This window comes from Caretta caretta, chromosome 1, assembly GCF_965140235.1.
Source record: "Caretta caretta isolate rCarCar2 chromosome 1, rCarCar1.hap1, whole genome shotgun sequence".
Classification (NCBI taxonomy): Eukaryota; Metazoa; Chordata; order Testudines; family Cheloniidae; genus Caretta; species Caretta caretta.
Window position 1 is genome coordinate 198,106,853 of NC_134206.1, and position 18,195 is coordinate 198,125,047.

The window sequence follows — 18,195 nt, forward strand, 5'->3', positions numbered from 1 at the left end:
GTGCATTCTTCACCTTGCAAGCTGAGACCTTAGATTTTAAGATCTGTGGGCATGGAATACATCTTCATTTTTGTACTTTACAGCACTCAACATACAGTAAACGTGCAACGTTATTTCAATTATCTATTTATTTCCTCAGCTGTGGTAGAAAAGAGAAGACTGACACCTTTTCCTGAGTCTCACTATGTTAGCTTCCTTGTGAGAGGCATTTTTTTAAATCTGCAGATCCTCACAGGCTGTCGCTGGTGTCTTCACGTTGTCTCTGTGTGCTGTTCTCATTTGTTTCTCCTGCAAAGACATTAAAAGGCTAGATGCAATTAATTTTGTAAATCAGGTCAGCTGGAAGTAAGGGAATTTAGCTTCTCTCCGGAGGCACTTTGCATCTTGCAGGATCAGGTTCAAAGTCTGAATAACATAAGACTTGATTTTCAGGACTCCTAAGGACCCATAGCTCCATTTCAAATCAATGGGAACTTTGGGTGTTCTGCTCTTTTGAAAGTTAGAACAGTTGTATTCTGGTCATTGCTGAGGCTGCAACTCAACATCATCACTGTATGAGCACAGTTTGACTCCTGCAACCAAAACTGACTGTAGTGAGGTTGCGCGGGTGCAACTGAGGCCAGAATTTGATTTCTGATATATTTATTCACTCATCTCTGGCTAAATTCAGCGTTAAAGTCAATGGGTACATCTGCAGTGCAGTTGGGAGGTGTGATTCCCAGTGCAGGTAGACAGACTTGAACTAGCTCTGCTTGAGCTAGCACGTTAAAAATAGCCATGTGGGTGGCAGCTCAGACTAGCTGCCTAATTCCAAGCCTTCCTGACCCCCAGTTTGGGTGGCTAGTCTAAGCTACCACCTATGCCACAATATTTTCACTGCTGTCTTCAGCATGCTAGCTGGAGTGCTGGGACTCACCCCTCCCAGCTGAGTAAACATACCCAAGGAGACTGAGTAAGGCAAGGAGGACTGGCCCATAATATAAAGCAAGCTTTGTGTTGCTAAGCTTTCTAAGATGTGTGATAACTGTTGTGCAGATGCAAGTGACTCATTACCAAATTGCTGCTGATCGTTAAAATGTAAAATCTGCTTTTTATGAGGTTGTCAGCAAAGTAATGCTTGGAGAATTTATTCTGAAAATGTGCCTTTTGATTTGGTAATAGATACTCCGGTAAAACTGGGTGATAGAACCTTAACTAGATTTTTTTAAAAAAAAAAACCCTCTCACATTCTTACCCTTAATTTCATATTTTTATTCCAGTTTCTGTTTTTGTTTTTCAGCTCTGGAATTCCAACACCTTCTCCAGCTGCTGATGCTACCACATTAAGAGGTCTTGTTCTCATCTGCTTATATTTATCTCTATCCATCTAGGTGCTTGTATAAACTGATGTTTTAAATGTATTGCAACATTCACCTTGGGGAGCTTGATGGCTTGGGATTGGTAATTAGACATGGATCCTTTAACCTTGAGGTCACTGCTGATCCTGATAGGGTCCTGTAGATGCTACTGTAATACAAATAATGATGCTGTCAATGCCTAACGTGCAATTGCATGCACCTTGAAAGATCCTAATTTTAAAATTGGCTTGGGATGCTTTTTAATATCTGTGATTTTACACTTTCAAAAGTATCACATCCTTGTTAGGCAGATCAGATTTTTGTGTAGTCCTGAATAATATCTTTGATTTATTTTTTTCTATACCCTATCAAATGATTCATCTGCTTTGTTCTTCTCAGGATGGTGGGAGCAGGAATAATTGCAAACATATTTTAGTATGTTGAACTGTCTAGCAGGAAGTGTGCACAGGTGTTTGTATTATATTTTTTTTAAAAAGTTTCTTCTTGTTCTCAGATGCAGCTGCCAATGTCCCACCCCCTCATGAGGTCTCCATTGAGAGTCCATCAGATTATACCTTCAACAAGAATGAAGATTCAGATGCTAGCGTAAGTAGTTCTTCATTTGCCCTTCGTAACTGCTATTACTTGGGTTTGCATTGCTTCTTAATCCAGCCTGTCTCTTTCACCTTTTTTTTCTGATCCTGCCACAGGATTTCTAATAGTTTCGAACAAAAGATAGTAATTACTGAGGGTCGGCAGGATTTAAGAAATTTACTGGCGAGACTTGATAAAGCAATGCCTTGATGAGGTAATGTCTGAACCAATGGGATGAATTACGTAAAGTTAGTTCACTGCAGAAAGAGATTCTCCCAGTCACACAGGGTTCATAGTGAAGCTTCCACACATTGCTAAACATGGACTCCACCCAGAAGTCAATGTGTGTTTGGCTAGTACTGCAGGACTGGACACTGGGTGAGGTTTTCAAAAGTACCTGTGTGACTTAGGAGCACAATTCCTATTGGAAGACCACGTGACCTTGTGCTCCAGAGTCATTCTGGTACTTTTGAAAATCCTATCTAATAGAAGGATTTCATTGAGATGGTAGTATTTATAAGCATCTGTCACCTTGGTATCTATCTAAGGCAAAACTCTCCAAACTTGAATACCTAAAGTTAGATACCCAAATTCCTTTTTAAGCACCCAATGTAAAAGTGAACTGGCTTTCAGAGATGCTGAACACCTACAACTCCCCATGAAGTCATTGGGAGCTGTGGTTGCCTCAGATCTTCTGGAAAACAGACCACTGGTTAATTAGGTGCCTAAAAATGGATTAGGGCCAAACTTTAGGCACCTACTTCTGAGATTGTTGGCTTGCATGACTAGAGAAGAAAATTGTGCAAATCTGTGAGGTGAAATTGCCTGTTTTGGGTTTTGTTATAAGCTTCAAACTCTCATTAGATTAACTGAAAGGTTCCTGAAACTGGGCTAATTTATGGTACTGGGCTAAAATCATGCAAAGCTCAGTAGTTTAGCATGATTGTGATCCAAACCAAGCCAAACTCTATAGCTTCTCTTGGAGTTTTCAGGTCTGTTCGAATATGAAACTCTCTGAACTACCAAGAACAAACACTGAATATGAAGTTTACGTGACCCCTTGTAACGTGGTTCCTGAGTTTATCATGGCTCTGGTTCTAAATCACTGACTGACAGTGCCTCTGGTTTGGTCCCACCTACACCATTGTTCTTTTTATAAAAGAATTGCATGGATTGTGTTAGAAGTGTAGCTGAGCAGAGATGGGGACTACTCAGTAATTCAGAGGGCAATGTAAAATTAGATTACTGCTGCTACAGTGCTTTCTCTTTTTATAAAGTAACACTACTCAGTGCACCCAAACTGTATTGTAAATTACAAGAACAAAAGCCAGCATTTCTCATCTTATATATTTACACGCTGCCTTTACCTTTATTTTTGGGTGACTGGCCAGCGGTTCACACCGCACAGAAACACAAACAATCAGGTAGTAATAGCTGTCCACTACATGTAAATTTGCCGTCGGATGCCAGCTAGTTTTAGGTTTATTACCAATGAGCCTGACCACTGATGGTTACCCAGTGACACAAGAACCCTTCTTACCAGGAGAAGTCCAAGATCAGACTTCAGAACTCTGAGCCTCAGGGGAATGGAAATCCTCTCCTAAAGGTGTAAACACTGATATCTGCAAAATTGAGACGGGGGGAGGACACTGTAGAGCACTAAGGAGCCCCAAGCCCCAAGACAGTTTACAAGATCTCTCTCTTTTTTTTTTTCCTTTAACCATCAGCAGCCTGTGAATGGGGGGTTTGGAGGGAGAGAATTACATTTAAAAATCATTACAAGCTCTAAACAGTATAGAAGGCACTTGCTGATGGCAGTTAATCTTTTGGAGAAGGAGGTGTGATGGGGAAGGTTTCCGTCCCTCATGTCAGATACAGCAAAGGCTGCTCTTTAGTTTAAACAAAATCTCTCTTTTGTTTTGTTTTTTTTTATTATTTTAATCTGCCTTGCGGGAAAAATTAAATAACAGGAAAAAGATCTTCAAGTTATACAAACGTAAAAAAAGTAATCCTAGAGGTTTGTAAATAAAAAACAAAAACGCCTCCAAATCAACTGGGTTCCGCCCCCCCGTCATTAACACTTAGTATAGGGCAATATTCTCCATTCTGTTTCTGTCAGCAGAGGGGAGCCACAGCAGGCTAATGCAATCTTAGAATGCATCAGGCGAGGTATTTCCAGTAGAGACAGGGAAGTGTTAGTACCATTATTCACGACATTGGTGAGACCTCATTTGGGTGCAGTTCTGTTCTCCTGGGTGTAAGAAAGATGAATTGAAGCTGTAACAGGTGCAGAGAAGGGCTATGAGGATGATCAGAGGAATGGAAAACCTTCTGTAGGAGAGGAGACTCAAAGAGCTTGACTGGTTTAGCCTAACCAAATGAAGGCTGAGGGGAGATATGCCTGCTCTCTATAAATACATCAGAGGGATAACTACCAGGGAGGGAGAGGAGTTATTTAAGTTAAGCACCAACGTGGACACAAGAACAAATGGATAGCAACTGGTCATCAGCAAGTTTAGGCTTGAAATTAGAGGAAGGTTTCTAACTATCTGAGGAGTGAAGTTCTGGAACAGCCTTTCAAGGGGAGCACTAGGGGCAAAAAACCTAACTGGCTTCAAGACTGAGCTTAATAAGCTTATGGAGGGGATGGTATGATGAGACTGCCTACAATGGTATGTCACTGATCTGCGACCGCTAGCAGCAAAGATCCCCAACGGCTGGTAATGGGACACCTGCTGGGGAGGGCTCTGAGTTACTATAGAGAATTCTTTCCCAGGTGTCTGGCTGGCTGGGTCTTGTCCACATGCCCAGGTCTAACTGATCCTCATATTTGGGGCTGGTAAGGAATTTTCCCTGAGTCAAATTGGCAAAGACCCTGGGGGGTGAGAGGGGAGTTTCATCTTCTGCAGCCTGGGACATGGGTCACTTGCAGGTTTAAATTAGAATAACCTGTGCATTCTCTGTAACTTGATATCTTAAACCATGATTTGAGGACTTCAATAACTGAGCCAGAGGTTAGGGGTTTGTTACAGGAGTGGGTGGGTGAAGTCTTGTAGCCTACAGTGGGCAGGTCAGTCTAGGTGATCATGATGGTCCCTTCTGGCCTTACAGTCTAAGTTGACCTTGGCTGGGGCGCATGAAGGGAGGAAGGACTGATTCTGTGGCATGTTCCCCCTGGGGCCCTGTGGGAAGCCTGACCTTACAATAACAAAAAATTTCGGGCTGGGGCTGATAGGTAGGGTCACAGTGAAGCAGAGCTAAGAAGCAACTGTTCTTCACGGCACACTGCCCTGCTAACCCTGCATATTTTAGGTGAAGTTTGATTGGATATTGCTTGCTTCCTGAATCAGCAGTAATGCCCGCAAATTCCCCGGCAGCACAGCCTTCTGAGGCATCAGCCATTGGCACCAGGGTTGCTTCAAAAATTACAGTGCAGCTCTCCAGATCAAAGGGGATACAATTGGGTATCTGCAGATCACTCAATACCATGCATATCTCATGAGATCCTTTGGTTACAGAAGCTGAATCCAATCCTATTTCACTGAGGGAAAAGGGGGGATACTTGCCCGCAAAATGACGCCATAAACAAATAGGAAACTTGTGTGTGTCCTGCCCTCTGCATGGATAAAACCCACAAAGTGTAGAATGGCCCAAGGATTGAGCTTCATATAAAAAATAACCAAGAGCAAATCATACAGGTCACTAAATCCCATTGTTTTCTTTTTTCCAGATCAACAATGAGATCAAGAAGGAGGATGGGAAGCTGATGAAACCTGTTCCTGACCAGATGGTTGAGTTCAGAATCCTTATTTTGGGAGAGAAATACACTGAGGAATTGAGTGACCCATCCACCATGCAGCATCAGCTACTCTCAGAACAATTTATTTCCCAGGTAATTTACCTTCTCTGATCTTTTTCCCACAAGCTCCCGGTAGCAATGATAGAATGTCTAGTTGGCAGCCGGTGTCAAGTGGAGTGCCCCAGGGGTCGGTCCTGGGGCCGGTTTTGTTCAATATCTTCATAAATGATCTGGAGGATGGTGTGGATTGCACTCTCAGCAAATTTGCGGATGATACTAAACTGGGAGGAGTGGTTGATACGCTGGAGGGCAGGGATAGGATACAGAGGGACCTAGACAAATTGGAGGATTGGGCCAAAAGAAATCTGATGAGGTTCAATAAGGATAAGTGCAGGGTCCTGCACTTAGGACGGAAGAACCCAATGCACAGCTACAGACTAGGGACCGAATGGCTAGGCAGCAGTTCTGCGGAAAAGGACCTAGGGGTGACAGTGGACGAGAAGCTGGATATGAGTCAGCAGTGTGCCCTTGTTGCCAAGAAGGCCAATGGCATTTTGGGATGTATAAGAAGGGGCATAGCGAGCAGATCGAGGGACGTGATCGTTCCCCTCTATTCGACATTGGTGAGGCCTCATCTGGAGTACTGTGTCCAGTTTTGGGCCCCGCACTACAAGAAGAATGTGGATAAATTGGAGAGAGTCCAGTGAAGGGCAACAAAAATGATTAGGGGTCTGGAACACATGACTTATGAGGAGAGGCTGAGGGAACTGGGATTGTTTAGTCTGCAGAAGAGAAGAGAGAGGGGATTTGATAGCTGCTTTCAACTACCTGAGAGGTGGTTCCAGAGAGGATGGTTCTAGACTATTCTCAGTGGTAGAAGAGGACAGGACAAGGAGTAATGGTCTCAAGTTGCAGTGCGGGAGGTTTAGGTTGGATATTAGGAAAAACTTCTTCACTAGGAGGGTGGTGAAACAGTGGAATGCATTACCTAGGGAGGTGGTAGAATCTCCTTCCTTAGAAGTTTTTAAGGTCAGGCTTGACAAAGCCCTGGCTGGGATGATTTAATTGGGGATTGGTCCTGCTTTGAGCAGGGGGTTGGACTAGATGACCTCCTGAGGTCCCTTCCAACCCTGATATTCTATGATTCTATGTGGCAGCCGTGTTAGGGACAGCTTTTCCTTACGTGGTTCTCCTGAGCTAGCTAGGTATTTTGCTGCCTGAGGCATGCTGGGAAATGCCTATCACCTCACTCTCCAGTCATTAAAAATGTGATGCCTCAAATATCCTTGCTGTCCTGATCTACGACAGCCTGCTCTGCTTTGAATGGTAAACCAGTGCTGCTGCTCTGAGACCCAGACTCTAACTCAGTGAGAATGCTGGGGCATACACTCACCATATGTTGTCAGCACAGCACTATGGGATTTTCCCTTTATACTAGAACTCCCCAAAATTATGCTTTATGAAATGCCTGAGAGAGTGCCAGCCCAACAGCTCCTGCAGTCGTGGAGTTGTGTCCTATGGACAGTGTACAGGGGCACAGCCTGGTTCTTGTTGACTAGGGATTAATCTAGTTGAGCTTCTCCATCTCTTCATACAGGACTATAATTTGGCTTTTTTGCAGGTAGAGATGGGAAGGTGCTTTTGTGAAGGATGGGCTCCATACAGTGGGGCAGAGGGACTCAGTTGAAGCCTGAGTTGGGAAGTTCTCGGTTTCCTTTTCTGCTTTTACTAATGCATTTTGCTTTATTATTATAAAAACATTATTGCTTGGTGGAAAAGGCTTGGCTGATAGCAACTGCCTTTTGTTCTGTTGCATCACTCTGCCAGTTTACACAGCTGCTTATCCAGGACTAAGTTTGGCCCTATTCTTTCTGAATATTTCAGTGACTCACCAATAGGGTTGTGAGACAGGGCTTCAAGAAGTGTCAAGATTCTCATTGTCTCGTGATGGAATTCCATCTGATCTTAATAAAACTTCAGGGCTTGGAAAGGCTGTTTAAAATTTTAATGCTTCCTTGTTACTGAATGGCCTACCTAAATTCACCCCATAGCTCTCTAAATTTTTGGTCAGTTTTAAGATCCAGAATACGTGAGAATATTGAGTCCCAACTGCTAAAGCAGAAAGACTTCCCAGCTTAATTTCAATAATCTTAAGAAGTGGAGTGAACCTTCAGATGACGGTAAAAGCAACTACCTTCACGGCAGTGAATTCTTTTAAAGAGAGTGAATGATGGTCACAAAACAACAGAGCACTACTCAGTACTGCCTGGGAGCAGCAACATTTCCTGAATGGGTGGACACCCCTTACATGTAATACACCATTTGTAACCTGAGCCACCAAGCCCATACTCACTGCTCACTTAGGCCCTCGCTCAGCAGAGCATTTAAGAACCCGTCTAAATCTATTCCTCTTCATCAAAGTACTCAAGCACATGTTTAAATCCCATTGAAGTAAATGGAAATTAAGCTCAAAAGTGTTTTGCTGAATAAGGAAGGGCTGCTGAATCAGGGTCTTAAATCCTTCTGAAAATGCACCCCTTCTGCAATTCCCACAACTCGTGGGTCCATAATATTTGCTGTCCTAGAGCTGTTTTTTTAAAAAAAATAAAAAATCATTATTGGGCCATCGATATATGTGTGTGCACCAAAACTGAGCGTCTGTGTGATCATATCACTGTAACTCTGGACCTTCCTCGCCCCATCTCCCTGTTTCTCACCCATACTCATTGACATGTCCACATTTTGACCATAAGCCCTTTGGAGCAGGGACCTTGTCTTTCTTTTGTATTAGGTAAGACACCCAGCACAACTTTGTGTGCTATAAAATAACCAACAATAATGGCATTCTTTTCTCTAGCTTTATTCCCTTTTCAGTCTTATTAGTTGGAGCTCTTCTTGGCAAAGTCTGTTGAATCCATTATACTGGGGCTAACTCTATGCCAGATTCTGAGTTAGGTGGGAAATAGATGGACTCTATCCTTAAGCCAAAGGGTGTCACCACAACTGTCACGTATGGCCAGTTTAGGTCAGACGTCTTAATTTTCCTAGCTGTGTGGCCAAATAGTAGTGCCCTAGTGTATGTGGAAGAAATGTCAGATGGAATAGGGGCCACCTGGCATCTGGATGTTCCGTTCCTTTGATCCCCTGCCTATTTCTCTCTGTGCTTGGACACACAAGCCTTTGAAAATCAGCAGCACTTGGGATAGTTTAAGGCTCACCAGAGACTGTTTAAAAACAGGTCTGGGGGGTGGAATCTGGAGAGTAAAAAATCTTGTGATGACAGATCACAGGGATTTTCTGTTCCAACATGAACCCAATTACTGGTGGTTTCTCCTATTTGTGGCCCACTATTGCAGCACAGTCCCCTCTTTAATTAGGCCTGGACACACCAGCACTTTACCACCCGCATGTTTCCCCTCCTAGCTTCACCCTCACCCGGTGAATTGTTATCTTTCTTCCCCTCCCGAACCCTAGATAATTCCACCCAGTTAAAGCAGCCTAGCTAGCCCAGTAGCAATTGGTTGTGTTCTGCACTAGCACCTGGTTCGCTGACTCATTGCTGTGTCTTGGGATCTGCTATAATGTGTCCTAGATCCTAAGACTTTTGTCTTAATCTGTCCTACATTTAATCCGAAGAATTTTAGAGGCAATCATAACCTTTGGTTGGGGGGAAAGATTTGAGTTGGCTAAGCAGGATAGTAGTGTATGGGTGCATTGCTGTCAGGAGCTGTGGAGACCGTCAGTTAAATGGGCTCATATAAAATCTGATTGTGTTTTAACCTCATGCATATCTGTTGAAAGGCCACTACAGAATTAAGATGCCAGAGAGCTCTATTGTGATCATTCAGATTTGTAGTTCCCTTCTCTCTGTGTACAGTCATATGTCTGTAGATTTCCTATAGGTGCTGGGTATACTCACAATTTCCTTCTGTTTTTGTAACAAGAAAGAGATGCCATCTCAGCTCATTTTATATACAGATAAAAAGTTCGATGATATCCTATGCCCTTTTCTATTATAAATAGATAACTCATCATTTTATACAACGCTGCAAATATTTCATAAAACACATTTATCTCTCTGGCTTTTTTTTCAAATAGGTAAAAAATGCATTTGAAGGATTACCTGGATACAATAATATCCATGTGCTGGAATTCAGGTAAATAGATTTATAAAGGCATACAAACCTAACATCAGTGTTCTCATAACTGACCTACACAACTTTTATTGATCACTGCTGCAGAGGACAAATTTGATCAGCTGTTTCTTTCTTCTGCCCATGAAGTCAGTCAAAGCCTCTCTCATGATGTCTGCCCCTGTTTCTTTGTCCTAGGATTTAAATACAATAAACATGTCTTTTGCCATTTGATAATTCTCCAAGATTCTCAAATGTTCATAATTTGATACAGGTTAGTATTAAATGCAGAGGAATCCAAACACTCTTGGGAAAACTTTGAGTGTACTTAACTTTTTATCCAGTCTGTTAGGGAAGACTGGATGGCTCAGAAGGTTAATGATGAAATATATAACATTTCACTTCTAAGTCACAAAGAGACATAGATGAATAATTTGTAACAAATTGTTTATTTGACGTATTTTGCATGTCTTTCTGTTCATGAATATTCTGTGAAAAGACTGAGTTTCTCCAATTTATTTGTTTTTCAGAATGATTCGAGTCCATTTGTTTTGTAAATATTGTTTCCAAGAGATTTGTAGCAAGTACTTGAAATTGAGATTTGAGCTGGTTTGATTGGATGCACAGGTCACATGACATGTTTCTGTTTCCTGATTGGCTTGAGTATAACTTTTAGGATTAGGTTTCTGATGTGAATACACAGGAGTATGAATCTGAAATTTATCTGCCTTAACATTTTGCACTAGTTGATTTATAAGTCAGTATTTCTCTGAATATTCCTGCCAATAAACCCAGCTGCTACAATACTCACCGGAAGCAAAAATGGCAAGGGACAAAGGATACTTTTGTGGTTGGAGCACCAGACTGGGAATCAGGAAATCTGGATTCAGTTCTCAGCTCTGCACAGACTTGTTGTGATTATCTTGAGCCAAGTCACGCACCCTCTCTGTGCCTCAGTTCCCCGTGTGTACAAGGATAACACTTCTTTACCTTAGCGGGAGGGGGTTTGTGATGGTGTTCAAATGCTGTGGTTATGAGTGCCACAGAAAAGCTGATACAGAATGAAATAATAAAACATTTAAAAGGTTATCTGTGGGCCTGTTTTTGGTAGGATTTGCCCGTTTGTGTAGTGACAAATTCCAATCTAGCCCAGTGTGTAGTGGTTTGTTAATAATTGGCAACTATTAGTTGATCTTTAGGTGCGCAAAATGAAGTGGTGGTCTCATAAAATGGTTCATAGTTCATAAATGGCCACATCATATTCTCCCTAATATTTATCCTTGTTCGCAGTCTCTGCAAGGGAAACTTAAGCTTTGCAGGAGCATGGAAACAGCCCTTTCAGTTCCCACTTTTAGCAGAAGTCAGAATCAAAACACACAGGTGTGGCAGCGTAGAAAAGCCTGCACGGTCTCAGCGTATGTAACACCAGTTCTGTAGAGAAATGGCTTCCATCTCCATTAATGCCATTCCAATACCTCCTATCAGTCCCAGCAGCGTGCAGAGTACGTACACTGCACACACCCCTAGCACGGGTATAAGCAGCCGTGTGTGCACTGCTTAGGCATGTAGAGTAAAAACATGCCAGAAGCCTAGAGTATACGCCTTGCCTACACAGCTGTCTCTTTACATGCCCAAGCAGCGCTTCCCCTGTCTACACTGCCTCCCTGCTGCTGGAGCCTTTCCCCATCATAGCAAAAGACTCTGGCACTGGGGAGGCAGCAGGGAAAGGCTCGGGGAGCTGCCAGACTTTCACTGCTGCATGTAGCTAATGCCACACCGTAGACACAGTTTGCCTTTCACGGCGACGTGTAGCACTCCGAAAAGGCTGCTTGTTCTGGCAAGGATATCCTACTACTTTCTGATAAGTAAATATGTTTGTAAACTAGCCGTAAGTAACATTATTGTGCCTGTTTCCCCCCCTGATATATGCTAGCACAACTGCACTGACTTAGAACAACTTTTAGTCCCATTGAAGCCAGTAGTGAATCTCCCATTGAGTTGAGTGAAACCAGAATTTGGTCCCTTGTATAGCAGAATAACATTTTTTACTTGTAAGCTATTTAATTTGATTTATTTTCAAATTTGCCTGTTCTATAGCATGTCAGAGCTGTCACTATAAGGAATAAACTAGAACATAGGTTCTGAAACTTCCTTGCACCGCGACCCCCTTCTGACAACAAAAATTACTACACGACCCCAAGAGGGGGGACCGAAACCTACGGCTGCCCGGGCACCGCTGCCCCAGGTGTGGGGGCCAAAACCAAAACCCAGGGGCTTCAGCCCCAGGCTGAGGGCCTGTAACCTGAGCCCCCCCCACCCAGGGCTGAAGCCCTTGCGCTTTGGCTTTGGCCCTGGGCGGTGAGGCTTGGGCTTCAGCCCCAGACATAGGCATGTCTAACTCTAGCCTTGGTGACCCCATTAAAACGGGGTCACGACCCACAGTTTGAGAACCGCTGAACTAGAAGACTTAAATGGAATGACAAAACTGTTTCTCATTTAACATATTTATTTCTTTTTTTAAATTTTAGCTCTCCTGACGATGACAGGTAAAGGCAACATATGTAAATTGTCGTCGTGTAAATTTAGACAGGCTTGCTAATTGCATGAGACTACCAGTTATTATGACAGTGTGGTTATGAATTAAGGATACATCCAGTAAAAATATTATCCCTTGCTGTAGATTTACTTAAAACTACAAGTAGCTGACCTGTTTTAGGCTACAGATAGTCTAATCCAATTTTCTTATTTAACTAGTAATCAGAAAGAGTTACATAGCAAACTCTGCCTAAACATGAATCAGTTAGTGAGTTAAAATTTTTTTGTAGGAATCTCTAGTTTAAAGCAAATAAAATTGCTTAACTGCTGTTTACTGGTTTTGCATTGCAATTTGTGGTAGGGCACCTAGAGCCATTGATAGGTATCTCTTTTTTATGACCGTATAAAGCCAAATAAATTAAGACAATGGTACATCTCAAGCAAACCCCATTTAAGTGTTTGAAGGCCAATGTGGATGTGAACCTCAGTGGAAGTTGTAATCAACCTTCTTCAGCTGGAAGGAGAGATCAGACTGGGGCTGTTTGGGGAATGTTTCTGTGTATTTAGTGTGTGTTTGTGTGTCAAGGTATCAAAGAGCGCTCTTTGAAGCCCGTATTAAGTACCTCAAAATCTGTTGAGGTGCTGTGTGTGTGTGTGTCTGTGTGTATATACACACACACACACATTTTAGAGGGAATTAATACTTGACCTTTGATGGATTAGGAGCCCACAGTTTATTGACCTTTTGTTAGAGATTTCCTAAAATGCAATCAAAGAGAGAGCGCTCTTTGAAGCCCTTATTTATTTGAAGAATTTTGAAGTAATTGCCAATTAATACAGACTTCAAATAACGCTCTCTTTGATACCTTTTTGGGAACTTACCTGACAAAAAGTCAATGAACTGTGGGCTCCTAATCCATTAAAGGTCAAATATAAATTCCCTCTAATACACATCTTAACATAAAAGCTGGTTTCCATAAACAATCTTATAGAGAAGCAGTATTTGATTTTAGAAGAAGGGATTGAAAAGAAAAAACTCTGTCGAAACAGCAGAGTATTAAAGCCATCCCCTTACTCCCATGCACTTCTGCAAGAAAGGATGCACAAGAATCTATTCAGAGACACTCTGCTCCAAGGAACAGATGTTGGGGCCCGTTTCAGGTGGATGACCGTAGTTATTAATTGCATTTAATAGCTGCAACTGACAGCATGGCTTTATTAAATCCAGATATTATTGTTGTCCAGCATATTGGGTTCTGATTTTTGCCCTGTCTTTTCATTGTTGTGCTCTGTTTCCATTCCCCAGAGTGATACTTATGCCCAGAATGTGCCTACAGTGGGTGAAATTCAGCCAAGGTGGCAACAGCAAAACTCCAGCAGAGTTGTGGTTTTAGTGCAGCCGCATTTGCTGCTTACATCTGAACTGAACTTAGCTCTGTAGGCCTCACTAAGCCCAGCCATTGATTAGGGATGCATTCCAGCTCTACGGCAGGAGGAAAACCTATCTTTGGAGCAGGGTTTCCTGGTGCTTCATAGACCACCTCACTTTCTGATTATGCACTTTGTACAGTCAAAGTGTGAAACACTAACTAAAGCTCCCTAGTGCTTACGCTCTGTGTATGGTAACTCTGATTACTGCACTGTCTTGTGGGGAGGTAAATCCAAGTGTGCTCATGAGAAGAAAATTCAGAAAATAGGGTAGGACTGGTACAAATAATTCAGCTGTACAAATTTACAAAACAAAAACTTCTTAATAAAAATAAATGAGAGCAACTACATTCTTATAAATAGGCACTCTTCTGGGCATATAATATAAACACATCTTTAGATCTATCAAGAGCACCATTTAAAACAGGTTTAAATTGCAAAACTTGTCCACTGGGGATGATCAAGGACACTCAAATTTTTATATTTTGTGCTTGTTTACATTTTCCCAGGCTGATTCCATGTCTCAAAGCCATTCATGGGGTTGACAAGGTCTTGTAAAAACCTGGTCTCTTCACGCATGGTATTTCCACTTCTGGATATTGGTTGGCCCTATTAATGACTATGATATAAAGCCAAATATTTGGGCTTGTCATGATGTTGGAAATATGAGATTTTGAATTTGGGTGGTGCACTCTCTGAAGATTTTGCTCCATCTGTGATACATTTTACAGAGATAGACAAACATAAAAACAATTAAATATATTTTTACTAAAGACCCCCTTTAAACTGTTGTATCTTTTCTAAGTGTGAGACCTGGCTCCTCAAACAACCAGAATGCATGATATAGCTGGCCAACTGTTTAGCTCTGATCTATATTTTCTTTTTTCTTTATAAAACCACAGTGGTGTGGAGGTTCACTACGCTGTCACGTTTGTTGGGGAAGCCATCAGCAATGCCACCTGGGACCTTATTAACCTTCAGTCCAACAAAGTGGAGGACAACTCCCTCGTAGAACTTGAGGATAACCCAACTGTTGTTTACACAATCAGTGACTTCAGAACTTATATTGCTGAAATCCTTCAAAAGAACTCTTTCCTTGAAAATGTCTCTTTGACCTTGGACCCTGACTCTCTCCAGCTCATTAATGGTGTGTATTACTTAAGAAATGCTGTGGTCTGTTAATCAGAATTTATGTTTAAAAAAGATGAAGGATGTGGTGTGGGGGATTAGGAGCTCCTCTCTCAAAAGGAGGAAGTTATATGCAGTGGTATGGTCCTCAGGGCTCCTCCTTTTCTCCTGATTTTATCAAAATCAAAGCAGATCAGCAGTGGTAGCATCCTATCCCTAACCCACCAGATTAGCCTCTCTTAAATTAATTTAACATTGCGATGTATAATTTTTAAGGTATGTATTGATGGGTTCAATCATATGTCAGTAACTAAAATGAAATACAAATTCCACCCAAAATATATACTTTGTATATTATTGTATATCCTCTTACAGCAGGATGATGCTGATGACATTCTGTAAGAGTGAAATTCAGCTCAGTGCAGAAGGCCCAATGTGCCACTTAAATGGGGCTCAAATGATGCATAGGGCCCTCTGTACTAGGATGAATTTCAGCCTAGTAGTGCTGAGTTGGACCCTGGCAGCACAGACCAGCGCCTGGTAAGTGCTGTCTTCTCGATGTCCTCCCTGTTGCCAGTGGAAATTATCTATCTCCGGTCGTTATCCTTCCTCTATCTTTGCTTCAAGTGTGACTGATAAAAGGCATTCCAGACGCTCAATCATTCTGGTGAGCACTTTGAGAAGATCCTGGAAGCAAATATGAGATGGAAAGAGGAAAAATGAGTGAGGGTTTTAGTCCAGAGTACCCTGTTGCTTCTACAAACAACTTCCTTCCAGTGCTAGTGCAACTTTTCACAGTAATTCTCTAAGGGCAAATTGGGATGATAAATTGGACAGTGTACACCTTCAAATTCTGAATGTTTTCTTATCCTCTGCTTTTAATTATTTTCAGGCACCCGCAGCTGTGACAGCATTTGGGGAAAAAAGAGACAATAAAACACAGTTGGCATCATATAAACTACAATAAACATTCCATATGAACTGTGATTTTACAACTCATTTTTTATTTTCACAGTGAAAGAAGTGCTCTCCCCTGCACCTGAAGACACATCCAGGATTACTGAAAATCCAGTTGTTCTTGAGTCTCCAGAAGTTGATGACGTAAGTACATTTCTGCACTGCATTCTCATTCTAGTGAGACTAATTTGTCCTCCAGCTGCCTACTTACAAACACAACCAAATAGTTTAACTCTACACGGTGGAAGTATGGTCAGAATCCAAAAACACAGTTCCCTGCCATGTTTGAAATATAGAATGAATGCTCAGAAATACACACAATATGGAGCTATACAGTCTGATGAGAGAGCTCTGTTTTGCAAGTCTTCCTTTTGGGAAATATTTGGTCTTAGGAGAGTGACACGCCTCCTGCAATAGAACCTGATCTGTTCTTTTCCGTACAAGCCAGTACTGTGTTCTTGTTATAGCCTGTCTAACCACTTCTTCATTTTAGGATTCCCTTTTGGTTTCTTGTAATGTTTTGATTGTGTGGCTTCATAGGGAAATGATGGCCCTCACAACTGAAGAGAATCATTTGGGCCTTTTCTTGGAACAAAAGAGGTAGATGTGAGGGGAAATTTTGCCCATGGAAGAGATTAGATTAAAATAGAACTCCTGTTCCTCCTTTGCAGCTGTACTGCTATCACTGAGAAGTGCAGTGCTCAGTTCTTTATAAAAACAAACCTACATCTCAGTAACAGCAAAGGAAATCTAGACAAATATTGGCCAATAGTTTCATTTTTATACATCCAAGCTTGCTCCAAAGTTGAAGGCGTTTAAGGCAACATCTGACTATATACATACTGAGAGAAGCTGAAATTAAGCTACAAAATTCAGACCCAGCTTCTGAACATCCCTGAATTTGGTGGTGATACAATCTAGGTTTTTATCTGGCCCATTATGCAGATAGTTTTGTGAGCCTGGACACACTTAAATTTCAGGCCAAGTCCCTGAAGTCCTCACTCAAGTAGAACTCCCATTGGCTTCATATGAGTGTATCTTATGATGTACATTATATTAATATACAGTATATTAACATGTGTAGTATCCCTGTTAGTGGGAATCTTTGGCTGAATAAAAACTTCAAAAATATCCCTATGCAACCTAGACATTTACATGGGAATTGCCATAACAGATTGATTATGGTGAACAGCATGAATATATTGACTAATTTATATAGAGACTGGTTTTCTATATTGTATATTTACTAGAGATGAGTGAGTAGCTTAAAAATGTTCCATACTACATTAATAAAAGAAATAACTTTAGCTATGCTTACATCCCTTCTATGTTCACTTTCTGCAGATATTCTAGCAAATGAATTTATTGATAGGAAAGTTTGTGGCAATTCACTTTAACTGGATTTTTGAGAATATTTTCTGGAAGTCAATTATGAACTTGTAAAAGCAAGTATTTGCACCCAGAAACCTGATTCCAATAGCTTTGTTTATCCTTTCAAGGAATAGAAACAATAGCATGTGACCTACATTTCCAGTCAAGAGCTTCAATTTTAGATGTTGAATACTTGCAGCGAGCTGCTATGTGCAATCAACAATAAAGAAATTATTTAGGAAACCATTTGAATAACAAATCAAACTGCTTATGGACAGATTACAAACAGAAAACAAGGCTGAATTTTTTTAATGGCTCAGTTGCAATATCTGTTCTTCACAGCTAAAGCAATATGGGAGAAATTAAGTGCCAGTGAGAAAATGAGTCCTGCTATATTTTGTATTAGCCCTTCTGAAGAAATGGTTAAAATTTTAAGGACTGTATTTTAATTCATCATATTTGTGTGGGACTATCCTGACTTCACAAACTGATCAGTAGCAGATATCAATTAACTCTAGATCCACCTCTTTAAATTTTACAAATCCTCGTCGCTGTATCTCTCTCAAATCCTGCAGATAGGATTTAAACCAGACTTTGTTGTTGTTGTAACAGGCTGGATTATTGAAGGTAATGTCTTTCTGGCAGAGAGAAATGGGAAATTGGGATTTTTTTCTTTTTGCAATGATCTGTCATATTAGTAAGCCATTCAAACGATATTGGCAAAAACAGAACTTGCCACTCTAATATTAAACTTGTTAATAAAACATTGCACCATAACAAGAATCTTTGAAATGCATTAGTTGTCATAGGAACACCTCTCCACATTAAATAAATGATGAAGTGCAATTCCTGGCACTGGTGTGCTAACATTTAAAAATTTTGCATTGAAAAGTTATTGACACCAGTTCTTATG

At 41.3% G+C, this 18,195-nt stretch overlaps 1 protein-coding gene and 1 long non-coding RNA gene across 6 annotated transcripts in view; one reads left to right on the plus strand and one right to left on the minus strand.

The window, feature by feature from the left end:
• Positions 1–18,195, plus strand: part of IMPG2 (interphotoreceptor matrix proteoglycan 2) — an 88,793-nt gene that overhangs the window by 52,044 nt on the left and 18,554 nt on the right. For 4 of the 5 annotated variants that reach the window (XM_048816737.2, XM_048816745.2, XM_048816754.2 and 1 more), the window contains 7 exons: positions 1,280–1,329; positions 1,852–1,943; positions 5,662–5,823; positions 9,829–9,887; positions 12,392–12,409; positions 14,729–14,973; positions 15,970–16,055. In XM_048816737.2, the coding sequence (XP_048672694.1) occupies positions 1,280–1,329; positions 1,852–1,943; positions 5,662–5,823; positions 9,829–9,887; positions 12,392–12,409; positions 14,729–14,973; positions 15,970–16,055 (712 nt within the window). The remainder of the gene's footprint in view (positions 1–1,279; positions 1,330–1,851; positions 1,944–5,661; positions 5,824–9,828; positions 9,888–12,391; positions 12,410–14,728; positions 14,974–15,969; positions 16,056–18,195) is intronic. The other variant, XM_075118458.1, reaches the window with a different exon arrangement.
• The window catches only part of LOC125620712 (uncharacterized), a 56,900-nt gene continuing 38,756 nt past the window's right edge, over positions 52–18,195 (minus strand). Inside the window, exons 3-4 of the long non-coding RNA XR_007352295.2 lie at positions 9,942–10,057; positions 52–288 (exon numbers count right to left, since the gene is read on the minus strand). This is a non-coding gene — a long non-coding RNA (uncharacterized LOC125620712). The remainder of the gene's footprint in view (positions 289–9,941; positions 10,058–18,195) is intronic.